This window comes from Calypte anna, chromosome 2 (genome assembly GCF_003957555.1).
Source record: "Calypte anna isolate BGI_N300 chromosome 2, bCalAnn1_v1.p, whole genome shotgun sequence".
In the NCBI taxonomy this organism is placed as follows: domain Eukaryota; kingdom Metazoa; phylum Chordata; class Aves; order Apodiformes; family Trochilidae; genus Calypte; species Calypte anna.
The window spans coordinates 52,271,343-52,298,055 of record NC_044245.1 but is presented as its reverse complement, the minus strand read 5'-3'; the positions used below and the strand labels follow the sequence as shown (position 1 = coordinate 52,298,055).

General features: G+C 40.1%; 1 protein-coding gene across 2 annotated transcripts in view; it reads left to right on the top strand.

Annotated features, from left to right (window-relative positions):
• Positions 1-11,784: 11,784 nt before the first annotated feature.
• PDCD6IP (programmed cell death 6 interacting protein) overlaps positions 11,785-26,713 on the top strand; it is a 34,814-nt gene continuing 19,885 nt past the window's right edge. For both annotated transcript variants that reach the window (XM_030445080.1, XM_030445079.1), the window contains exons 1-5: positions 11,785-12,803; positions 18,661-18,715; positions 20,417-20,486; positions 24,729-24,856; positions 25,414-25,567. In XM_030445080.1, coding sequence (XP_030300940.1) covers positions 12,598-12,803; positions 18,661-18,715; positions 20,417-20,486; positions 24,729-24,856; positions 25,414-25,567 — 613 coding nt within the window. In that variant the 5' untranslated portion in view covers positions 11,785-12,597. The remainder of the gene's footprint in view (positions 12,804-18,660; positions 18,716-20,416; positions 20,487-24,728; positions 24,857-25,413; positions 25,568-26,713) is intronic.

Sequence of the window (26,713 nt, the reverse complement as noted above, 5' to 3'; positions counted from 1 at the left end):
ACCCCATCAAAACATAATGCAAACTGAACCTCACAGAACTGGGAAATGGGTATGTAATCAGTTTGAATCCAGACAGCCTTTATCAGCTTTAAAATGTGTCTGTAATCTCTCTTTATAAGTATATAGGTCTCAGCGGGTGTTTTGCCTGAAGGGTGGTATAGCAGCAGGCCTTCTGAGAATAACCAATTCAAAACTCATCACATGGTTTCAGTAAAAAACTGTTACTGATATTTTAAGTATTTACAGGTTTAGTAAAGTTTAGCTACCATTACTCCCTTCTATTTAATGGACCACCATTACAGTTTTATTGCAGGTTGACTTTCTTTCCATAACCACCAATTAGCAGTTGGTTTTATGAACCCTTTTTTTCCCCACACTCTGATAAAAGTCCATTATACAATTAAATCTGACTGAGTTGCAAAATTCATTCTGGTCACTGTATTTTATTTCATGTGTCAGTAGTCATAAGGCAGCATAAAGCAGAGAGATGATCTTGCAACAAGAAAAAAAAATCCAATATTAAATTAATGTATAATACCTTTGTACCATGTAATCTTTTGCCACTGAGATATTAATTTTGTCAGCATAACGTTTGGAGTTGGTAGTAGATCCAAGAGATAAACTACTCTCAGGAAATAAGTCAAAAGCATGGCATGAATATTATTTCTTTTAGATTTATCTTGTGGCTAGAAAAAAAATGAGCTTCATATTGCTTCTATTGGTATCCTCTATTTATTTCAGCAGTGAAAGGGTGGAAATGTGATTTACATGGTAATTGTTCTTAAAAGTTTTTTCATTCCCTTCTGTAAGTGATTTTTTTAAATAGAAGGGGGAAAGTGTGTTTTATTCCTTGATGATGCCTATGCTGTAATACAAAGACAACTGGCTTGGGGCAGAGCTTCTAGAGGCTTCTGCTTTGAGGAGTAGTTCTGGTGAGACTACATCAGGAATCTGTCCTCTGTGCTAGATAAGTAACCTTGTATATTTCCAACCGTCTTCATCTATTGGCTCTTTACAATTGTATGTTGCCTTACATAGCATTTTTTTTTATTTGCTTGGACAGTAATTCATGCAGTTGTGTTCTTCCTCTGCAGCAATATTGAAAACACTAGAAAACTGAGACAAGGTCAGACAGCTTAGTTCCTTTTGGGTGTAGTACAGAGCAGAAAGCAAATGCAAGAAATACGTATTTATCTCCAATCTGAAGTTGCCACAGGCCAGTTTGGTCCCTGGAAAAGTTCCAGCTACTCTAAGAGTTGCCCTAACTTGCACCATAATTGCTGTTTCCCATAGGGCTTTTCAGCACTATGCATGACAAGCACTAAAGAACACCTCAGCCACACCTCAGCCTGCTTTCATGCTGCCCTGCATGCAGGAAGATCTTTAGCAAACACTACAAGCCTAGTAAGGTCTTCAGTTTTGGGATGATTCTTTTCTGGTATAGGTATTCTTGGGAATAGTAGTAGTAAAGTAAAGTAGAAGTAAAGTAAAAGTGAAGTGAAGAGAAGTAAAAGGGGAGAGGCAGGGATAGTTAGTGACCTCTATATGTTAATTAATTCGACTAAAACTCAATATATTTCTGGGCAATAAAAGAGTACATTTAAATAATATGCATATAAACACTCAGTATGTTGAATGCAAAGTCTCACTGAATCATCTAGATAGCAAAGAAAAAATTCTTTAGCCACTTCATCCATGAAAATAGGTACCTCATTAGTCACTGATAAACTTTTGTGCCAAGCAGGTAATTCAGGTAAGATCAAAATGGAAAAAATGACAGTCACGGGGTGGGACAAAAAATGCCATGGGAAAAAGAATTGGCCTGATATGATGACTCTCATCTAGCTAACCAATCTGAAACATATTCTATGAACCCTGTGAGAAGTGGAGGGAGCAGATGCTAGAAACAAATGTAGACATAGGGGCGTAGAAAAGATACACAAAAACACTAGTCCAAAAGTGGATAGGCAGCATGCATGTCTGGTGTTATCAGAGCTAGAGAGGCATGAAGGATTCTATCAGTAAAGAAGCTGTCAGTCTTGGCTTCTTTGTGAAATTCACTTGCTGTCCTAGAATGATTCCAAGGACAATTTAATGTCAGTTGTGCCCAGTCATTGTCAAACTCCTGGCTCAGTAGTTTGTAGGTAGTGCCAGGTGATTGCAAAAGTGAAGGCTGATAAGACTGTCAGTGCTTGCACGGAGAATGAATAGTAATTAAACATTCATTTAAATGCAATATTTGAAGTCAGAATATACTGTCTCCTGTTCCTTGAAACATCTGATTTGTGTATGACAACATCTCTGTATCTGAAAGGAGAGGAAGCAGTGTTGAGTTGCCATACCAGTAGCCATACTAGTTTGAAAGGAACGTGATATAACATTTTATTCTCAGTCAGTGTGAATGGAAAAAATATTGCACACACAAATCAGCTGAATGTCTAATTCCACATGAGGAAATACAAGTTTAGAAAATGGATTTTTTTTTTCCCCTGTAAGTGACTTGTTAAAAAAATTATTGTCTGTGTATGCAGCAGTAAGAACATCCTGGAAGTTCCAAGGGAACATGAGGCAAAGCAAAGCAAGAATTCATGAAATAAGTATTAGCAATGATCTCCTGAGCTTGCAAGACATAATTTGCATGCTGAATTCCTTACAGTAACATTTTAGGTACTGGCACTAGTCAATCCATGTCCAGATACTTCATGCCAAGATGACTCATATATGCCTAATAGAGCATTGAAATCTGACCCAATTTATGTAACTTTTGCAAAGGTATCGACTGCAGTCTCATAACACAAACTGGCTCATCCAGTGTCTCCCAAACTCTCCAAAGCCTGAGTCAGTCTGTGATGTCCTATGGACAGCCTACCACAATTAGAAGCAACTTGAACCACAGTTATCTACTTTGATGAAAAAAATAATTATAGAAAAAAGGAATGTATTGTAAAAATGCCTTTGATCAAATCATTCTCCCCTCCCCTTTTCTGTGTAAAATTGCACTGCTAAGGCTGGATATTGTTGCCTGCTTGCACCACATACAGTGATATAATATGATGAAACAGAGGATTGAACTACATTTTTTGCATCTTACTTTTTGTAGGCTGTGCCAGCTCATGTTTGTCTATAATGTTTTATTTGAAGACTGCAAAGCAAGTATTTTTAGGAGGAATCCTCTGGCAGTGTTGTAGGCAAATCCTGTCACCATTTCTTTTTCTCCAGATTTTTGTGGTCAGACCAAACTCTGAGAAAAAGCTGCCTGTACTGGGCCTAGTTATATTATGTAACAGAGGAACTTTGTTCCCATTCATTATGTTTGGAATGTGCAAGATTAAAAGTTCGTATTATGGACATTTTTAACAGCAGGACACGAGGATCTTCACTGATATTCACAGTTCAGAAACTGATTCTCTATATTGTTCTTAAAAGTGGCTCCTCGTAAACCATCAGTGTGTGCGTTCAGGAGATGTTTTGAACTGAGAAAAGTCATGAAGCTCTCCTTGCATGAGCCATGGAACAACCCTGACCTCAGGGTCTTCTGTCTTTTGTTTGATCTTTTCATTTTTTTGGTAAGGTCATAGACTGTCATTCACTGGAGTGGATTTTTTTCCAGAGAATGAGGACCACAGCTGTTGTTCCTGAACTGTGTTCCTGGGGAACAATTAATTCAATTCCCACATTAGAAGAAGAAACCTTGACAGCTTTTAAATAAGGTCCTTGTTTTCTTTCTTACGTGCTTGTCATCCCTCTTGGACATAAAATTAGGCCTTGGCCCCTGATATTGTCTCTTAATAGTGCTCCAGCAGGGTGATTCTGCTCTTTCCATCACATAATGGAAACTTCTTCCCCCTGACTCTAAGATGCTTTTAAATAATAGATTCACGTACAAAGGGACAATGGCAATACACACAGATGGGGATACGGAGAGCATACAAGCATGCTCAGAAGTATGTCTCGCTTTTGATTCACCTTGGTACCAAACCCCTCCGTGTCCCTGTACTGAGCAGGCAGAGCTCAGTGTCTCATTGTTTATCTGAATTAGTGAGGAGGTGGCAAATAACCCAGCAATGAGCAAAGAGCTGTGTTGCACACACATTTCATAGAATCATAGAATCATAGAATCATAGAATCATAGAATCATAGAATCATAGAATTGGCTGGGTTGGAAGGGACCTCAGAGATCATCAAGTCCAACCCTTGACCCACTACTGCTGCGGTTACCAGACCATGGCACTGAGTGCCACATCCAGTCTCTTTTTAAATATCTCCAGGGATGGAGAATCCACTACTTCCCTGGGCAGCCCATTCCAATGTCTGATCACCCTCTCCGTAAAGAAATTCTTTCTAATATCCAACCTAAATCTCCCCTGGCACAACTTGAGACCCTGCCCTCTTGTCTTGCTGAGAGTTGCCTGGGAAAAGAGACCAACCCCCACCCGGCTACAACTCTCAGTTGTGGAGAGTGATGAGGTCTCCCCTGAGCCTCCTCTTCTCCAGGCTGAACACCCCCAGCTCCCTCAGCCTCTCCTCATAGGGCCTGTGCTCGAGTCCCTTCACCAGCCTGGTTGGCCTCCTTTGGACCTGCTCCAGGACCTCGATATCCTTCCTGAACTGAGGGGCCCAGAACTGGACACAGTACTCAAGGTGTGTCTTCACCAGAGCAGCCACTGCTCCAGACAGACACTTCCCACATCTGATGGATGCTTCCCACCTCACATATGAGCAAGAAGCTTGTTTCTCTTGGGGCACATACACACAGTCCAAAAGAGAGGCAAAGTTTATTACTGTCTTCTCTAAAAACAAGGTTGCTTTGTGTGGTGAAGGCTCTTCTCCACCTGAAAAGCTGAAAATAAAATACTGTCAATAGAGAGGGTTGCTTGGTGGTGTAAACCACTCATTTACCATAAGAAGGGTCTGTAGAATGACAGAACTGAATTTCAGCAATGTTTTTGAGTGAATTTTACCAAGTGAAAGAATCTCTGTTGGGATCTTATCTACCATCCTGCTTGTTCCATGGAGCAAGAAGTGATCTCTCTGTACTAGCAAGAATTGTGATATAAAATGACTGACAACCTAATTGCCTACTGCCACACAGATCTATTTCAAGTGATGTAAAATTATTTCTATTTGAATATTTTATATTTTGGGACATGCAATACTACAAATAGAAAATTCTTTTGAAACAAATGCTAAGTCAATGGTGACTTACAAAGCCTCTTCCTCAATTAACCAGATTTAATTTCTTTCATATCTTCAATGTAACAAGCCTAGCAGTCTACAAATTATACATGAAGTTTTCTAGTCAAGCCTTGTATTGTCATGTCATGAACAGGAAAAAGTATTTTTCTTGCATTGAATATAAGGGTCAAACCAATATAAAATTTAATTAGATCTTGAAAGAAACACCAACAAAGGAAATATATTATTTTCTGCTTCTTTGAAGGCTACTCTGTCCTTCAGTACAAAAACCATTGGGATTGAATTCATGACATAATGGGAAAAAATTCTTTATAAAATTTTAAATAAGGAAAGCAATGATGTTTACAGTTAATTAAAAAAATGCCATTACTTTTGGTATATCTCATTTTGCAGTAATGAAGAGATTTAAAGTTACCTAGTTATTTTCCATCTATTTTGTTACTTTGCATTATTGGTGTATATGCATGATTTAGTAATACAGAATTTAAGTGCAAACTTTCTGACTTTCATGTCTTAAGGAGTAACTTAATTACCCAAGCCTGTAAGAGCCATTTGTCTCTTCTGGAACAAATAAAGAGACACATACTTAATTTTCAGTTGTTTATATTTTAAAATTAGAAGCAATAAAAACACAGCACAGTTAGGGGAAGGATAGATTGTAAAACACTTGTGTTTCAAGGTCATTAATCCTTTCTTCTTTCAACATCTAATTAAAAGTGTGATAATATTAGAATCCTACCTATCTCCTACTGGGGCTTCTGAAATCCTATGACAGTTGAAGGAAATGTTTGTAGCAAGAATATGTGCAGTGTAAGGCAAATTTAGTCCATTATCCCAAAAAGCAGATGTTTGATTTTTCATCTGCTTTTAATGCAATATGGCAAGTACTTTGTTTTCTATTCCTAAGGGTAAAAATTATTTTAAACTCCATAATTCATACATGTTAAGTAGAATTAATGATTTACTAAGAAACATCAATGGGTCAACACTGAACAGAGGTAGAATAAGCTTTTCCTTCACAGAATCACAGAATCACAGAACTGGCTGGGTTGGAAGGGACCTCAGAGATCATCAAGTCCAACCCTTGATCCACTCCCCCCGTGGTTCCCAGCCCATGGCACTGAGTGCCACATCCAGTCTCTTTTTTAAATATCTCCAGGGACGGAGAATCCACTACTTCCCTGGGCAGCCCATTCCAATGCCTGATCACCCTCTCTGTAAAGAAATTCTTTCTAATATCCAACCTAAACCTCCCCTGGCACAACTTGAGACCCTGCCCTCTTGTCTTGCTGAGAGTTGCCTGGGAAAAGAGCTTCCTTCAACAAACTTTTAGAAGAAGGCTCTGAAACTGCACACCCTAGACATAGCACCAAAATGTGTTGATTACAGAGTCTTCCTGTCAAAATCTAGAGTCAAATAATCACGTGTGACTTTGGGTTTTTCAGAAACTTATGTGCAAGGTTGTGCACTAAAATACACTAAATAGCTGTGTAATGTGCCTGGGATCAAATGTCCATGATGTTACATCCACCTCTATTACATCCACCTCTTCTTCTGCATAGTTATCCCATAAACAATAGCTGGGAAACAGGGAGTAGAATTACATCCTCACAAACACTCCCACCCAGAGCCCCCATTTTGGGGGCTACCAGCCACTTGACTTTTATCAGTGTATCTACAGCACTGCACATTTATGCTTTGCTTTGTATAAAGAAAATTACCTATGTAAAATTTTGCCTCTTTTTCACTGGAGTGGGTATACCTGTAGGCAAAATGTGACTGTACCTGAATATATGGTGTACGTGACTACAGTAATAGAGCTGAGTAGCAAGTAGTTTTATTCAAGGCATTGTAGAAAAGCATTTTATATATTTTTTATTCAGCAATTTATATTTATACATCCTGCACTAATTCTGACCTTCAGCTTTTAGGAAACATGTTTTAATAGCCTCACAACTATTTCTTACTGAACTGAAAGTTGCTGCTATGTAAAGCTTCTAAATAATAATACTACAGTAAATAGTAAATACTATACTACACTATACTATACTATAGTACTGTAGTATACAGTAAATACTATACAGTAAATACTATACTACAGTAAATAATACTTCTAATAATAATACTACAGTAAAAATAATACCATTTAAAAAAGCTCATAGATCCTTTTGAATGGGGCATAACTTTACTACAGATTGTCAACAGTATATGTGAAAAAAAACTTTAGCAATGCCTTTGGTGCTTATTATGAAGACCCACTACTACCAACCATTATATTGGACAGGAAAGAGCTGTTTCTTCCTTTCTGTGGTGCATCTGAGTAACAAGAACAGGCATTATCATTATGAGATCAGTAGTATGGAATATTGCTGAAGCCTGCTGAGATCTAAGGAAAATTCTAGGCCACACTTCAATTTGCCTAATAGCTAATATTCTTGTAACCATTTGTGGAAAATATTGCAGCAATGCTGGTTAGATTGCCTGTTTGTTCTGCTCTCATCTATCTACAGTGCAGCAGGAAAAAATTATTACCTAGGTCAACAGTTTTTAGGGCTTGCATAATCTCTATTATGTCATCTAAGTCCATATTGCTGCACCTCTATCTTCTCTCCAGTCTCCTCTGATACCCACTTCCACTTCTGCTTGCCATTTATTTTATCTACAAGGCTCTTTTCCATGCCACAAGCTGTGCATGTGATGCCCTACTTAGTGTAGACAATTCTGCTAGCACACTCTGTAGAGAAGACAAACCAGGTGCCTTGAGTTGCCAGTGAGTGGGTGTGAGTCCACCTGTGCCTGATTAGGACAGGCCCCTATTGGGCATGAGCAAGGCCGGGGGGCCAATAAAGGTGGGACACACACCCACAGAGAAAAAAGCTCAGCTCACTCTGGTGCGAGGCATAGAGAGGCTAGCAGCTCGTCGAGCCTCTGGAAAAAGAAAGGCTCTTCCCACTACACTTCTACCCTGGAAGCGCTGTGTGGTGGCTGGAGTCCTGGAAGAGACCAGCAGCTCGTCGAGCATCAGGAGCAAGAATGGCTCCTCCCGCTACAACACTCTCCTCAAACAAAAGTCAGAGGTAGTCACTACCCTTATTTAGCTTGTGGTTGAAAAGCAATTTTTTTGTAATTATCACTATACACAGGTGCCTGCCCTAAGGAAATGTACCAACAGTATTGAAATAGACCTGTTTTCCCCCTTCTCCAGCCTCTCATTTCTTCATCCTGGTCTGTATCATACCTGGAATTTAGACTAAAGGTGTGTTTTTCTTATTTAGCACAGTGGGAGGATGTTATATTGAGCATTCCCATGAAAGCAGCTCTACAAGCATTAAGATAAGCATGACGACTGCCCAGCTTACTTGCTATCAATGTATCTTTTGGCTCCACACCAATGAGAAAATAAAATTCAGGTAAATAGAAATTAAAACTGAGGAAAATAGGATTAAGAATTCCTATAAATTTTGAAACAAAAGAAGTGCCAAATTTCAAGGAAGTGGTAGGAATTCTTCCTCGTACTTTTGATTATGAGCTGTTAAGGAGAAATTTTATGCACAGGTCATGAGAATTTTATGATTTTTTTCTAAATTGGCAATAGGAAAGGAGAGTTTATTTGGATCTGATCAGAGCTTTCTCTGTCTTATTTTCCGTATTCCCTCATTTTGGTAACTAATGATCACCACTCTTAAGACGAATGCTCAAAAGATAATTGTGATAAACAATTTGGTCACCGAAAGACTATGTTAAGAGTTTCACAATGAGTGGCTAAATAAAGCTTTAGGTAAGAGGACAATCAGATTTAATGAAACGAACAATCACACTTAATTTAGCTGATTTTTAATTTGTTTAATATATCATCTGTTTGCCAATTAGTGCTATTGCTACAGGGCAACTCTCAGGCTATGGATAAAGCAGAATGATAAAAATCTACAGAATGCACCAAGTGCAGGAAAAAAAAATCCTGCATCAATGAATATCTGTAAACAGAACTCGTGAACAGAAAGCAAGCATAAAATCAGGGTTCAGTGAAAAGTTTTCTAAAAATTGTAGACAAAACCCATGAAGCATGCAGAAAAGCCAGTCTGCATACTGAAAGCAAATCTGACTTTCAGAAATGCTTTAGGCAAAACCACAGTGCTCTACATATACATAATGGTTGTTCAAGAAAAAGAGGAAAACTGTGGACATCTAATGTCCTGTCTATACTAAAATACATGAGTGACCTTGGTAATGCTTAAATACGGTTATACCTTGTTTATGCTCCATTAACTTCAAGCATTTTAGGGGAAGCTTGTTTTGAAGTGGTTCCCATAGATACTATCATAAACTTGTTGAAGACGGAAGCATGGTCTGTTGTTTAAAGCACAGGACTCTGAGTCAGAAGATGCAGATTATGCCCCCTGCACTGATAACTACTTTGTGGCTTCCTCATCTTGAAACTGGGAAATAGTACCTAACCAGTCAGAGGTATCAAGGAGACAAGTCATTACTGCTTATTATATTATAATTGTAATAATCAGAACAAAGCCTCCAGAGGAGTACTACTTCATTAAGAAGTCTGTGGGAAAGAAGCAAATCACCTGCATATTTGAAGTTCTGGTAACTTGTTCTAAGACAAAGTGAAATTTCTGTGCCGTGTTGGTGGGTGGTTTAGGGATGCAAAGTATCAGTCACAGCATTAGTTAAACAACAGCCACCTAAAGGTCGCCATGGCTCCAAAGTAGAACTATGATCTCATAGCTGCAGTTTTTGCCCTTCCCTGTTCACACCCTTTCCGTGTTTATGACTGTTATGCTGGAAGGTATTGATGGCTTCCCTCTCCCATATATAGACAGCCCTGTATCTTGTAATGATGTGTAGGCTAACTATACCTGATGTAAACACTTTGAAAATACAAAATATGTCTCTCGAATCAGTATTTTTTCTCCTCTTTTTAAAATATACCAAACATTCTCAATTAACAGATTTTTTCCCCAAACTTAACTAGCTTCTGTTTTGTATCATGCTTGACAGGCACCTAAAGATAAGACTGCTTATCAAGTCGCCTCCTGGTACATGGTCCAGACAAAGATAATAAATATAGCAAGGTAACAAGGACTGAAAAATAGTAATAAATAAAAAAGAAGTTCTTGGGATGGCAAAATCTGTGTTATCTTTAGCAAGTCTGTGTGCCAGTGATTTATGAAAAGACAGAACCCCTTCTGATGTATAAAAACTCCAAGAGAAAAAGGAGAAGGGCGGCTCTTCTACCCCCCGCCCCCACCCTTCTCTCACCACTTCGGCTTCGGCTACGGGACAGCAGCAGCGGAGGAAAGGAAAAGCGGAGAACATCAACCCCCCAACTCCAGCCAGAGACAAGGATCGGGGACGGGATGGTGATAAAATCTTAATTGCTCACTCGTTTTCTTTTCTTTTCTTAAGGACTCTTCTCCCCAAAGTAACAAATCGTGTTTACCCTTTATTAACAGTGATATTTTGTTTCCCCTTTCCTAAAATAAATCCTTGTAACTTGCTTGAGTTTCAAAACGCGTTAGTGTGTGTGCAATTTCCATGCGTTTTCTCTGAGTAGCGGCTGCATTTTCCTCATAATCAAAATATTAACATAATAACTCGGATCACGACAATGCCCCACACCGTCTTGATGGTGGAAACAACAGGAGGCGGCTGCCTGGCTGACTGTATCTTAAGACTGGATCAGAATCTAAGCTGGCGAGGGTGGAGATTTTCCCTGGGACAGGGAAGTGCAGTCAGGGCGAGGTTGGCTCAGGCTGAGAGGCCAAACACTTGCAAGTATATGAGGGCAGTAAAACCTGACGGGGATAAAAAAAAGTGGTGAGGAACTCACATTCCCAGCCATGAAAAAGGCAGGACAGCTTTGTGTATTCGTTGCATAATAGAAACACATTAAAAAAAAAAAAAAAAAGTTAAATTACATCAAATTCTATTGGGTTTTGATTGAGCTCTGAGAAATTGAGCTGTTTACTCAGAGTAGGGATGCACAAGGGAACTCTTCCAATGGATATAAACTTTTTGTGAATATAGCAAAGCTTTGTAACAGAAGCAACCCTGGCTCTGTAGGATAACCACTTGGGCCCCACCGAAGGTGACTGGAAGCAACAGCAAAACGAGGACAACTCCATCACCCCTTTTCCTATGGCTGTGCTCGGGAGGGCCAGGCTTCTTCTTGGCAGAGCATCTCTGGATTGCACGCAAGGGACGCTTAATCCTGGAGGTGCTGCCCCTCCCAGCGGCGACAGGAGCACTTCAGACTTCTTTCCCAGGCTCTGTCCTCTTCTCTTTTTGCCTCCGCTTCAGACGTTCACCAGATGCCAAAGAAGGCGGCTCCGCTTACTATAGCACACGTTCAGTAGGAAGGGATCATCGGCTTTATTTTTACGCCCAAACTCGTGCTCTGCTACAACACGAGGCCAACCCTTGTACATAACTTTAAAAGCACTTTTGCCACTCCCTTCTATGGTATCATCACCACTGTGATTAGGTAATAGAAAATAGCAGGCTTATAGCCTTTAGCTGACCGAAACAAACGGCATAAGAAAAGGAGAAGAGAGAACTCGGGTTACCCATACCCTTTCGGTCTTCAGACAGGGCAGCTCCGCAGTCTCTGCCTCGCCGAGCTCTGCCGGGCTGAGCCAGCAGGACCCAAGCGCGATGTGGATGATAGGTCGGTAATGACAGGGAGCCGTGAAGGTCTGTCTTTTACTGCCGACAGACACTGCAACATTTGCTGGGGAGAAGTAACGTTTTGCTTTATTTAAAATACGGATTCCTACCTTTATCGATCGGGTGGGTCCAGTCACGGACCCTTTGCTCCCCATGTAACGCGCTGCACGCCTGACAGCTCACAGCCTTCCCACAGACACTACTTGCACCGCCGTCTCACCGCTCACGGTGCCGCCTCCGAAGCTTCCCCATAACACAGCCCAGCACCGCAGTCTTACCTTTCACTGGACGAAACCGAGCTCCAGCCCCTGCCCCCCCCCCCTCGCCCCTCCATCACCCACCCGCGTCGCCACCGGGCCACTCCCCTCAGAGAAAACCCGCGATTGCCGCCGGCTCTGCCGACCCTCCTGACGCCCGGGTGCCAGCGCGGTGCCCACCCCCGGCGGGGTTAGCCGGCCCCAAGGCCGCTGAGGCGGATCCCAGCGGCTCCTTCCAGGCGGCCGTCAGGCAGTGCCACACCGCGGCTGCGCCAAGGGGCGGGGAGGCGGCGGCGTTGTGGGGAGCGCGACGATCCCGGAAGCGCAAGGTCTGGCAAGGCGGCAGTCAGCGCTCGGCGGCCCGGCCCGGTGCCGCTCGGAGAGGGACGGGGAACACGAAGCTGCGCGGTGTCGGCGGTAGCTGCCCGGACCCTTCCCCATCCCCACCACCCGCGCAGCGGCGGCCATGACGAACTTCATCTCGGTGCAGCTGAAGAAGGCCTCGGAGGTGGACTTGGCCAAACCGCTGTGCAAGTTCATTCAGCAGAGCTACCCCAACAGCGACGCCCAGGCCGAGCACTGCCGCGCCGCAGAGGAGCTCAGCAAGCTCCGCAAGACCGCGCTCGGCCGCCCGCTCGATAAACACGAGAGCGCTCTGGAAACCCTCCTCAGGTATGGGCGGGAGGGACGGGCCCCTCAGGGGCCTTCCGAGCTCCGCTGGGCCCCCGTTCCTCCCTCCGCCATCCCTCTCCGTTCCCGCAGCCGGGAGTGCACCTTGCCCTCTCCCCAGGTGCTCCGGGGCGGCTGAGGGGCCCCAGCGGCAGCTTCGGGCCTAGGCCCGGGGCGCGGCGGAGCCGGAACCAGGTGCTGACGGGCTCAGGTGTGGGCGGCTGGCGGAGGGCGGGGCGGAGCGGAGGGTTTGCCGCGGGGAAGCGGCCGGGGCTGCCGGGCAGGCTCCGGCGGCCTGTGGGGCTGCGTGCCCGCCTCCCCGCCGTGGGCCTGCGCCTGGAACAGGCGTCCCGGCGGCCACCCGGGTGTCTTGCGGCATCCCGGGGATCCCCATCCTCACCGCACTGCTGGGGTGCTGGGCACCCCGGGGTGTCACAGGATGACAGCTATGGGCCGGCGTTGCGATAGGCTGCGGGGAGGCGAGAGGATGACTTGTCCCATCAACTTCCCAGTGGTTCTGCAGTGACAGTCACGGTTGGGTGTAGATAGAAATCACTTTGCTTCTCAGCTAAAACGAAGTACGTTTTCTGTTTCAGTGTAAGGTTTTGCTATTATAGCCGACAGCTTTCTTTTCAGTTTTGAGTTGTGGGTTGTTTTTTATTTTTATTTTTCTATTTTTTTCTCCTGTTTTCTGTGATTAGCGTCTTTTTAATATGCAAAGACACATCCTGAATTTTTACCTAAGACACTTACTAGTTTGCTGCCAGAAAGTTTCCTAGTGCCTCTGTTGTGTTGTGATTAGCATAGGTTAGATGAGCAGAATATTAACTGCCCTGTAAAGTGCATAAGGCCTGCTTTAAGACTAACTGTTCCATCATCTATGAAAGCACTCTTTCCAGTCTCTAGAAAACTTATGGCTTGCAGTATTGACTTACTGTGCTAATCCTGTTGTTCTGTTTCTCTGTGGGAAAAACTAATCTACTCACTTAGGTCACGGTGATTTATTCACTAGGTTAATCCCAGGTACACACTTCTATTTGCAAAATTGGGATCAAAGATTTGCCGCACCATCATACCAGTTTTTACATAGTAGCAGCAAATTTGTTTTTAAAGATGTGGAAAAAAAAAGAGGGATTTTTCTGGTATAGGGAGAAATACTTCTAGATATGACATATTTCTCCAATATGATGAACCAGTAGAAATAAATTTGATGTTTGCTAAAACTACTTACTCATAAACCTAAAAAGAAATGGAGCATAAACAAGTGGCAGTAAAAAAAAAAAAAGGCAAGATTTGTAAAATGAGCTACTGATGTTTTTTGAGCTTATCAAACCTTCACTGGGTGTTTGGGCTATAAAAGCTATGGCTATACTTATCATGTTTTACAGTATCTTTGTGGTTTCCTGTTCTATTCTTGTTTATTGTTAAGTGTGCTTTTGAAGGTACAATTGTGTATGCCTTTTGAAGGTCAGGGAAATAAGGAGCATCTCTGAACTGAAAGAGGGGCTCTGCTAGCCAAATGGAATGGCATATTGTTGTTTTCTGTTGAATGCTGGAATCCTTTTCTGATGACGCCGATCAAATTTGTGATTGCTTTTTATCTGAAATCCCTGTTTGGCCCAGCCACATCGTGTGACTGCAGTCCAACAGCTTTTAACAACAAAAGGAGAAATCCCCCTCTCTTCACTTCCCGTGCTTCTCTTATACCATTTCTGGAAGGTGAGAGGTGTGTGTGGCCTTCTGATAGGTAAACAACTTCAGTGAGTTCAGTGGAAGGTCAGATGAACATCAGAGCTGGAGCAGAGAGGATAGAAGTAGTGTTGCTGAAAGGGGCTGAGCAGGACCTCCCTTTTTTAGTGCCAGTAGGTTATTATAGTAGATCAATACATACTGTGTAACTGCACCTTAGGTTTTCTCTCTGAATAATGAAGGAAAGCCACTTGCAACAATAAGCAGTTTTCCTCTAGAGTCAATTCTACAGTCCTAAATAAGTGGTTTTTAAATTGCATTTTTAAGAGTATTTGTCCCCTTTTCAGTGGAAATGAGATGCTGAAGGTCTGAATTGACAGTAAATTGGAGAACACAAGTGTATTTCCCTTATCTCTAACAAGTTACCAGTGGTTTGTCCCTGTCAGACCATTTATATTCATTACAGTTAATAGAAAAGAAGTTAATTCTTGTTCTGTTAGACTATTCTGACATGGTATGCTGTAAGGCACAGTTGTTTTTAAAAGTCAGCGTGTTCAGCACACCTGGAAGTCTGAAGTGGGCACTTGACCTTATGATTGAAAGAGTACAAGCGTCTGAGTGCCTTGCATTTCCTCTGAAAATTCCCTTTCCTCTCCAACTTCCAGTATTTTCCTGTTGCTGCTTACGAGTTGAAATGAACCTTAATAATTTGTGCAGGATTTTCGTGAAAGTTGGAGTTAAAAACTGTTTTATTAGTGAAGTAAGGTTGGAAGGGATAATTACAATGTGGATAGCCTCTGCATGCATGTACTTCTTTGTGGCTTTTTTTAGACCATGACACCTAGTACAGCACTGCGGAGCGTTTAATTGTTAATGAGGGCTTAATCTTCTGCTAATTAAGCTAGGATTTGCCCACGTATTTTAATCTTTAGAAGCCTAGTTTTGCTGAGTGGTTACTGCAGAATTTTTGCTTTTCATGAAAGAAATTAAGTTGTAGCCCTGGTTGCTAGGTATGCACCGAGTAGTAAAGCTGCAGGCGTGTGGTGTGCTGTTGTTTGGCTGCTGAACAGAAGTGCTTCTCGTGGAGAAGTGTTTGAGGTACCCAGTGAAAAACGGGCACCATACAATGGGAAATATCTTAGCCTGCTTCCAGGCTTTCCTTGTTTTTTGAGAATCTGAGTGCTCTGAAGGTGACCTGGGTGAGCTTGGTACAGATGTTTCCCCTTACATTCTGTCATAGCAGGTTTGATTTAGTGTGGTTTTTTTTTCCCTCCTGTTGAGTATAATTACAGCTTCAGGGGGTTCCTTGCTTCCTGTCAAATATTAAAGATAGCCTGGACCTCATTTCTGTTTTCTGGAGGGATGAGGTTGGTAGTGTGTGTTTACTTAGTTTAATTTTTAGTAAAAACTTTTGCAGTTGTTTTAAATTGAAGAAAAAAAAAAGTGTTTGTGTGTGTGTGTGGAGTGGCGGGAAGGAGTTATGTTTCCATTGGTCAAAGTCTCTGGGTTTCCAGAACTGCAGTTCTGGTTTTCAGCTGTAAGCTCAGGACTCCACTGCTTATCTAGAAGAGTGAAGGTGGATCTTGGTCTCCTATGTACTTTTGAAGGAGATTTTTCTTTGTGATTCTTTGAAGGAGAAACAGGATTTGAGGTTCTTAATGCAATACTACTTTTAATCACATTCTAATTTAAACCTAGACTTCAACTCATTTGCCTGCTGTAACTCATTTTACTAGCATTTAGGAGTGTGTAATGCCTATTTTGGTGATACTTCTGTTCTTTGAGAACTGGATCTGTGCTGCTGACATCTTCAATCCCCCCCTTTCACCATTCAGCTGGAACTCAGGCAGTTGGTATCTTTGCATGTTTTTCTGTAGTTCCTCACTCTGGCATGGCCAAACACAAAATGCTCTTCTGTGTTGCGTGGAAACTTCTGTTCTTTGTGTCCTCATAGTTAGAGTGCAGTAAGTATTGTTTTAAATAACACCTGTATGTTTACCTTTGCCCTTCACTCTAACCCATTTGTGTATGGGATGTGGCCATTCCTTTGTTTTATCTTTTTATTGGGATTTTTTGTATGCATTTAGTTCACATATACCATTACATTTATATATATTTAGCTACTGCAAAGCAAAACTAAATTATTTTACCAATGTTTTTTTTTTGTCTTCAGAGTTCTAAAGAGCTCTTAAACCTTAAGTAGAATTTTGAATTCCTGTAATAGAAACAAATGACACCACATGCTTAAAATAGTTAAGAAAATAGCAGCAGAATTCTGAACTTGCTTAAAACCAACCAGCCAAAAAGCCCTGTGTTCTTGGTGTTCACTGATGTTAAATACAGCAATGTGCATACTTGAGAGGAACATACACCTCCTTGGCTTATTTTCTTTTCCTTTGTGGTTCTACTGACATACAAAGAGCAGTCTGTTAGCAAACAGCGACCAGGCAGCTTCACAGGGCCGTTCAGCAAGCTTTGCTTTTGACTGGCCCCATGGCAGATGAGGACATGGTAATCGTGGAATGCAGCAAGAAAACTCGGCTTTACTGATGGCTCTGGGTTAGCAAATTAAATTGAGGCAAGAGGAGACAAAGTTGAAGGTCTTGTTTGCTCTGTGATACTGCGGGAAAGTGAGAGCAGCCGACAAGGAAATACATTTAAGTACATCAGCTGAAGTGATCTTTAGTGGTGATGTTGGGCTGATTTTTGTGCTCTCATGTTGATATGTGGCAGTGAAATGGATGAGGAAAAAAGAAAAAAGGTGTGGTGTCATAAATGAACCAAATTTAAACCAGTGATAGAGCATCAAAATCCAAAGCTTAGTTTCTTTAACTACAAAATGCATGCTGTGTGACTTTTATAGATCAAACTTTGGGTGTAAGGTCACTTTGGAAAAAAAAGAGTAACTAAATTATATTTAATTACTACTTTTTTCCAAGTGATGGATGCTTTAAAATATTAAAAATTAACAAAAATGGCAAATTAAAATTTTTTACAGAAAATAAATACACATTCACTTAAAGCCAGTCCCTTTTGTGTGCTGGCTTCCTAAATGTTGGAATTTTAAACATATATTGCCTGCAGAAGATAGGCCTTTTACATCTGCTTCATGTTTAGAGCAATAGTAATTAATATTTAATAGTGTAATGTAAGGAAATGGAAGCAGCTTTAAACCTTACTCACAGCCTGTGAAACTCATTGCTACAAGGTATTTTGTCTATTGGGAATATAAATTGATAAAAAAAGAATTCAGCCAATGTAATGTTGGGTGTATGTATGTTCACATAGCAAGTGTATGGGAAGAGTGTAGAAACAGGTTTCACATGTGTTCTTGGAAGCTGACAATTTAAAGGTTTTTATGTTCTGCATCCAGCCAGTGATGTCTAACAAGTGGTGCAGGTATAGCGTACAGCTCAGTAAAAATTTGAATTGCTAACATTTGCCTGGGTATATTGTGTGAGGGAGAATAGCTATGCTTGGCTTATTATCTTTCTGGTATTCTGTTCTAAACATCTTACATCAGGAGTAGACAAAATACTGGCACAGAGAAACTTTTGCTTTTATTTAACTATGACTGCTTCAGTATACTCTAATGAGAAATAAGTTTACAACTAAAAAACAAGGTTTAGGCTCTCCAGTTGACACTGCAAGGCAAAAGGCATCTATTTCAAAGACACTAAATTTTAAACAGAGTCATCTGAAATTGTAGGAGAGTGGGGTATGATGTTCAGCTCTAGGGAGAGCAGTATAGTTTGTTAGTATTATATTAAATGCAATACTTAATTTCCTTTTGCAGGATGACTTAATGTCTGATGTACTCTTTGTCTACATGTGTGTGCCAGGCCTTTGCATGGCATTCTTTTCTAATCAACCTCCATCAGAGTGGAGATGGCAAAGATCAGCTTTGCCTGAAACTTTTCTGCTTCTGACTGAGACAGGGTTTCCGCATTATCCATGGAAGACTAACAGAACTCCTCCCTCTACTGAAAAAAACCCTGTAGCAAGAATTGTCTGTCCTGCAGACCCTCCCTAGTTACAAAAGAACTTCACGAATTATTTGTGTGGGGTTTTTTTTTTGTGTCCTTTTCCTTATGTGCTGGTGTAAGAAACAAAATTCCTAATTTTTTTTATCTAGTAACTGTTTCTTTTTTTTTTTTTTTTTTAATTCTAGATACTATGATCAGCTGTGTTCAATTGAACCAAAGTTTCCATTCTCTGAAAACCAGGTAAGAAGATTTATCATACCATTGAAATGAATCGTGGCATCTACAATGTATGACTTCTAAGTCTGTACCTGATCCATTGAATGGTAGTTGTCTTGGAAGACTTTAATCTCTTTGAGCCTGATATTCCTAATATCAATTTTTAGTCTGTGTTCATGTATAGTCTGTACTGAAAAACCTCCTTTCTAGTGGCCATAGCTGCTGCCTTTTACACATTTAGAAACATTTTGACTTTGGTTAGTGGTCACTGCAGTCTAGGTCAGAAAGAGTTGTGCTGTGCTGATTCTACATCCATTCTCCTTTTTCTAAGTCTAGTTCATACTGTGTTACAAAGGCTTTTTAAAACACATCTATGAGAAACCTTAAGCAATATGTGGACTGGGATTTTTTTTTTTTAAAGTATAACAGATATTTCAGCCAGAGCTTGTTGCTTTATTCCCACATCTACAGCTACAAATTGCATTTTTTTACACAGTTATGGTGTTCATTAATTTTTTTTTTGTCCTACCATATTTCTTTAGAATCCTGTCTATAGAGACAAATTCATCTGAACTCCTGTTTATTGAAGTCTGAAATAGATCTTCAGGGTTCTGTATTTTGGTTGGAAAAAATGTAGGTTTTCTTTGAATGTTTTACAAATAGGACAATTTCAGTTTCTTTGTGATCAAATCAAATGATCATGTGATTATAAAAGAAAAGATTTCATTCAGGCTTGCAGGTTACAAGTAAGGGAATAATGTTAATGCAGTTCAAATTGATCTGAGTTTTGCATGTAGCTGTGTTCCCTTATAGCCAGTAACTACAATTTGGTTTGTAGTGTGCAAATGTTTTGATACAGTGATCTGCAGTTCCTGAGACATGGAAAATTGAAAAACTTAAAGGGCAAGTTCTCCAACTCTGTAAACTCTTTCATCAAAGGGAAGCAGTTGTCAGTGAAGCAATGAACATCTAGGGATCCAAACTTTCTGAACTAGCACTGATGCTAAAGAAAAGTGCATTTCTAACAGTACTGTGCTCTTCTTGAAGTTAATCTCCCCAGTCATTTTAAAACAAGGAATTAGCAATTTTTTCTGGTGTAATACCAGTTGCCTTCATCTAGTTTGATCAGCTGAGTGAAGCATCAACTTCTGGAACTTCAAAGCAGTGAATTACTTGCGTTGTCTGTGAAATGTAAACTGCAAGTGTAATGTCAAACACACTGCTGTTACCTGCTTTTTTTTTTCTTTATTGCATTTCCTGATAATGCTGCTATTGAGTTCTCAAAAATGAATAAAGTTTGGTATTACAAAACAGTTCCAAATATGCTACTAACTCAGATCGGTGCAAAATCCCTGTGTGGGTGCTTTCCTTTAATTGTGACTATAGCGGCCTCAGACTGCTTGGGAGAGGTGTACCTGGTCTTGGTTTGGGAAGAAATTTGTTTGTCAATCATAATTAAAGCAAAACAGGAAGGTTATTTTGAGAATTTGTGTTTGAAATTTGCTTGAAATGTTTTGAGCAAACTAACAGGAAGGAAAAAAGGTAGAATAAGTTTTTAAAATAACTCTTGATCATTTGCTGAAGCTTGCAGTGGGTTTGTAGTGTTCCATTTGGATTAAATTTGTATACCATTAGAATATAAAAGGATAAAATGTAATTTTGTGCTATTTCCTGAAGATTTAATATGCATTTTTTAGAGAGAAATATCTTTTTCACAACTTGCAGGTCTGTGTAACATTTACGTGGAAAGATGCATTTGACAAAGGATCACTTTTTGGAGGATCTGCCAAATTGGGTATGTGAATGTACTGAAAATGGAAGTATTATTGATGTTAAATTTCGAGAATATTTTTATATAGCTAAATTGTTAATAGTCTTTCTAGTGTTCTTAACATATATGTCAGATGAGTTCAACTGTATTGGTAATAGATATCACTTCAACATTGCTAATAACTAACTGGGCGCCATGGAACGAATTTCCATAATTGAGATTTAGCATTAGTTTTCCAGAGACGCAAATAGATGTGGAGTTTGATAATAGTTGTGTTCTTTGCTCCTCAGACCTTTTCTGTGAGGAACCCCAACTGACTTGAACAGCATTATTAAAGTTAACATTAAGTTTCAGTAGTGTTTTTGGGGTTTTTTTTGTTTAGAACAGCTCTGAGTAAGATACTCTTGAGATATGCTTGTGAGTGACTCCTCTCCAGAGACAGGGGAATGATGGTGCCTGGCTTCAGAAACTTAGTCTGATGCCACGTTTTGTTCAAGAGAAAGAAGGATCTGCCCATCCCATGAAATTATTTTCTTTTCACTTACTTCGAAGATATTTTCATACTTGTGTGAACACTTGAAAAGAAAGAATAAAAATCATGTTTTTTCCCCTCAAACAAGGAGTTTGGACTTATGATTTTAGTCTTACAAGGACAATTCTGGACTGCAAATTCAGAATTATTATCAATTTGGAATACTTGCCAGTAGAGAAATTGAGACTAAATCCTTTTGAGTTACATGAGTTACAATCCTTTTGAGTTCAGTCATACATCATCATTCTTTGGTGTTTCTATTTATACTTAGTGTTCATCATGACCAGCATTGCAAGACCATTGCAATTTTGAAGCTCCAGACAAACTTTGAAAAAACTTAGGAGGACTTATTCTCATTTTAGGTTTTTATTTTAAAATTTTTATGTCCTTTATATAGTTTTCTGTTTGCAACTACTGAAAGTCTTTGCTGTTTTCCATGTTCTGAATTCACCTACTGAAGCTGTGCTTATATGAACTGTACATGTAGTAATGCATAGGCAGGTGGTGCACACCTTTTCTTGCCTTACTTTGTAACTGACCCACAGAATCATCCGGGTTGGAAAGGACCTCAGAGATCATTAAGTCCAGCCCTTGATCCACTGTCACTGTGGTTACCAGACCATGGCACTGAGTGCCATATCCAGTCTCTTCTTAAAAACCTCCAGAGATGGAGAATCTACCACCTCCCTGGCCAGCCCATTCCGATGCCTGATCACCCTCTCTATAAATAATTTTTTCCTAATATCTAAGCTAAACCACTCCTGGCAGAGCTCAGGTCCGTTCTCTGAGTCCTTCTGGATAATTGGAGACCTTCCTGAAGGTGCTGTGTTTTTTCTTAGAATTTGGTTCTTCTTTGGGACTATCATTTCATGATTATTGAACCTGTTTCATGGTGAAATTCGGAATATTTAATTATGACTTAAACATGGTCTGTAATTTTCCAGATGTTTATAACAATTGTGAGGAAAAGAGAATCAGTGATTATAATGTTGATGCTTACCCTAATACTCTAAATAAATGTGATGTTTCACAAGCTTGAAAAAACTTGCTTGTCTGCAGGTTAATTATATGCTAGTCTAAGTAATCTGCAAGGCAGATGGCCAGAAATTTATGCAGCAATCCGTGTGAAATATCAAAGAAATTCTTAACTGAGGTATGAGTAATGCTCAGTTAACAAGCAATGGCATAAATTTTATTTTGAAACTTTAAAGCAAATCTTAGTGGAAATAAAGCAACAAAAGGAATGGTTTAGCATATATTTTCACAGTGCTGTATTGCAGATTATTCAGATGCTGCTTTCCAGGTTAACTATTGTATGTGTATCTCTATTTCAAATTAGAATTAGCAGTGGGGTTTCTCAGTGTAAAGCAAAGCTTTTAGTTAGTGAGGGAGCAAAATTTCTGTTGACTTGTGAAGTGTAAATGATCCAGTCTCTGGATAGAAATTCCCTGTAAAACTCCTTTGACTTCCATGAAGCCAAGGTGCAGGGGTATGACTGTAGAGTTTTGGCTCTTGATGTGGTGTCAAACTTTGTTCTTCCTGTCTTCTACTGAATCCAGGTCTTTATCATGGGTGTAGCTGACAGATACTGTGTCTGCTTGAAAAGTGACTCAGTTCACAGCATGGCATGTAATCTGGAATATTTTGGCCTAACTTGATAGGTAGAGCTATAAACAGATGAGTCTGAGGAAAAGCTATATTGCTAAACAGCTGCTGTCACTGTAGTCACGCTTGAGGTGCAGTTCAGAGTATAAAGAATTCTGCATGTAAACTGATTTTGCACTTCAGAAATAACTTCATGTTAGTGAAGTGAAGCAAATGTACCTCTTTAGTACCTGCTAGTTTTAAGGATAACTTGGAAGTTTTATCTAGGCTTCTGAAATTGAGATTTCACTAGTTCCCATGTCTTTTCCACGGGAAATGTCAATACACATTTTAACAGTAGTAGGAAACTAGTATCTGCTGTCTTTAGATTTTTTGTAGTCAATGGGGCAGAATCTGGTTGGAGGTGTGTGACTAGTGGAGTCCCTCAGGGGTCGGTACTGGGACCGGTGTTGTTCAATATCTTCATCAACGACTTGGATGAGGGTATAGAATGTACCCTCAGCAAGTTTGCTGATGACACTAAGCTGGGAGGAGTGGCTGACACACCAGAAGGCTGTGCTGCCATTCAGAGGGACTTAGACAGGCTGGAGAGTTAGGCAGGGAGAAACATGATGAAATTCAACAAGGGGAAGTGTAGAGTTTTGCATTTGGGGAAGAACAACATGATGTCCCAGTATAGGTTGGGGACTGACCTGCTGGAGAGCAGTGTAGGTGAAAGAGACCTGGGGGTCCTGGTTGACAAGAAGATGACCATGAGCCAGCAATGTGCCCTTGTGGCCAAGAAGGCCAATGGCATCCTGGGGTGCATTAGAAAGGGTGTGGTTAGTAGGTCAAGAGAGGTTCTCCTCCCCCTCTATTCTGCATTGGTGAGGCCGCACCTGGAGTATTGTGTCCAGTTCTGGGCCCCTCAGTTCAAGAAGGACAGGGAAGTGCTTGAAAGAGTCCAGCGCAGAGCTACTAAGATGATTAAGGGAGTGGAACATCTCCCTTATGAGGAAAGGCTGAGGGAGCTGGGTCTCTTTAGTTTGGAGAAAAGGAGACTGAGGGGTGACCTCATCAATGTTTTCAAATATGTAAGGAGTGAGTGTCAAGGAGATGGAGTTAGGCTCTTCTCAGTGATGACCAGTGATAGGACAAGGGGTAATGGGTGTAAATTGGAGCATAGGAGGTTCAAGTTGAATATTCGAAAAAATTTTTTTACTGTAAGGGTGACAGAGCCCTGGAACAGGCTGCCCAGGGGGGTCGTGGAGTCTCCTTCACTGGAGACATTCAAAACCCACCTGGACACGTTCCTATGCGAGGTACTCTAGGTGGCCCTGCTCTGGCAGGGGGGGTTGGACTAGATGATCTTTCGAGGTCCCTTCCAACCCCTAGGATTCTATGATTCTATGATGCAATGACCTTCTAAAAGTAATTAATAAATTTCAGAATGGTTCCTGTTTGGATATCACTGTTTCTAGAAATGTGGGCTCTATCTTTTGGGGCTAGAATGTACCTCACACTGCTGCCTAGTGAGCTGAAGTTTTAATAAGTAAATCCATAACTGTTGTCATACTTGGCTAACAAAGATACATGTCAGTATTTTGAGTCTAGAACAACAGCTTTGAGAGTTCAAAAATTCACTTAATTTCAGTAGATACTAAGGCAGAGAGTGTAAAAAAATATTTGGCCTCAATGAGAGAAGGATAGTTATTTAATTCAAGACACGAAGCGTGTAACTGAGCTATTGCAAAGTGATCAATGCATGGAAGTTCGTATTTCAGCTTGTTTGGTAATTCATGTGTTTCTGTATCCTCAGGAGCCAAAAAGCTGTACTCTAGTTAGACTTTCAAATTATTTTCTGTATTGTGTAGATTTTCATTCTATGGCTTTTATGCTGCATGCCACTCTGTAGCTCCCTATGTAAAAAGTTTTGTGGAAGTACTGAACTAGACCATATAAGGCCTTCAGAATCAAGTTTACTTTGATTTTAAAAGTTTGTCATGGTTGTTGGGTTTTGGTTTTTTTTGTTTTGTTTGAATCTGTTGATGTCTTTTAATGCCGATCCTAATAGTTTTCACCTCATCTGTAGGATGCTTGAGTACTCAAATTTCTTTTCTTAACAGTATGGGTAACTGTTTTTACTGCAGCTTTGGCAAGTTTGGGGTATGAGAAAACCTGTGTTTTGTTCAACTGTGGAGCATTGGCAAGCCAGATTGCAGCAGAACAGAATTTAGAGAATGATGAAGGACTGAAAGCTGCAGCTAAGCACTATCAGGTACAGAGACTCCCTGCTTATGCTTATGAATTCAGAACTGATAATCTTAGAATTTCAAATAAATATTTCACAATTTTAAAGCTATATATGCACATACTTAATATATGTACATATTTTCCCTCTCTTGAAAATATGAATTGTCTAATTACTTGGTCTTTTCTGAAATTTATTTACCAGTTTTGAAATATTTCATTCCATAGTTTCCTATACCTCTTCCCTCAAGTGTGTTGCTAACTAATAACCTCCACTGTAAGAATTATAGCTAGTATGAATTTTAGTTTAAACAAGTAATAATCTTTCTTTTTAATGGAATGCATTAAAATTTCCCTGTTCTTATGCTGCTAAGTGTAACCAATATACCTTTGTTTATAGTCTATCTTGATAAATGTCTCCGTGTAAGTGGCTTCAAGAACAAGTAATTACAAGGAATTATATTAAGTGGCTAAACAAGGAGGAAGAGACTATATGAAAAACTATTTTTTTTTAAAGTTGTATGTACTGTAAGAGAATGTTTCATTGGCAACATGAATGATTATTTACTATTTTGTTTTGTTTAGTTTGCGAGTGGTGCTTTCCAACACATAAAAGACACTGTTCTGTCAGCCTTGAATCGAGAACCTACAGTGGACATCTCTCCAGACACAGTTGGAACTCTCAGTCTTATTATGTTGGCTCAAGCCCAAGAAGTCTTTTTTTTGAAAGCTGCAAGAGGTATGTGTTAATTTTTGGTTTGTCTATTTATTTGCTCATTACAACTTCCACAAAAACTTAAGTGTTTTAAGTTATTAAGAGCTTGAAAAGGGCCCTTCAGAAGCTTCTATTTTGGGCTTTACTGATTCTTCCTTCCCCTCCTGTGCAGGTCATTAATACAAAGAACAGATGCCACATAGGAATTTGATCAAGGTTTACCTGTCAATGGAGTTGTCCCATTTGTCTTTTTTTATTTTCAAGACTGTTATTCTTCATGTTCAAAAGGATTTTGTTGGTTTATATGTTTTCCTTTCCTCCCCTTGAGAACAAAATACATATTCTCTAAAAGAACAGAGTACTAGAAATAGTGCATAGGGGCTTTACCTCTATTCCTGTCTTCCTCTGTCTATGGAATGCCTTAGTGAGAATTTAGAAAGAAATGACTGTCCTAGGAAACAAAGGAAATTTCCTGTGACTTTAAGGGAAACAAATCCTGTTTGATTTCTCCTAATTTTAACAGATGAAATCTTAGCCCAGGCCTAACTTTGAGAATGCCCAGTTTGTCTTGGAAAGTGAAATCCTGCACATAGAACAAAAAATTATTTCCCTAACTCTTAAGGGCTGATTGTGAAATACTGATTCAGAGGCTGCATATTTTAAGACAAAATTTTCCTGTGGAATAGCTCTGCTTGGTACAAGAGCTCTTACCGTTTGTTTCTCTAGGTATTTACTAGAAGTTGTGCATCTAGAAATTAGGTATCTGAAAGCAGAACTAAGGACATAGAGGTAACACTCCCCCCCAGATTGTTTGGAATACAGCAGAGGAGGACAGGCACTATCTTAACTGGGATGTTTCTTCTGAAAGATCCCTGGAAAGTCTTGCAGCCTTACTGACTTCAGAAGAATTACAACAAGAAGCTGTTGTCCTTCAGCTAACTGATAAATTGTGTTTATGTTCTGTGTTATTCTTGTAGCAGTATTTTAGTCCCAGGCTATTTGGACATGGCTTTGAAAATAAGTTGTATAGCAAATGCATGAAACTTTTCTGCATAGTAGGAGCAGACACGCCATTTTGCATGGGAAATACATCTGATACATCAGATACATCTTTGATTGATTTCCTCTTATCTAAAATGTGAAAAAGACAAAGCAAGGCTGATCAAAAAA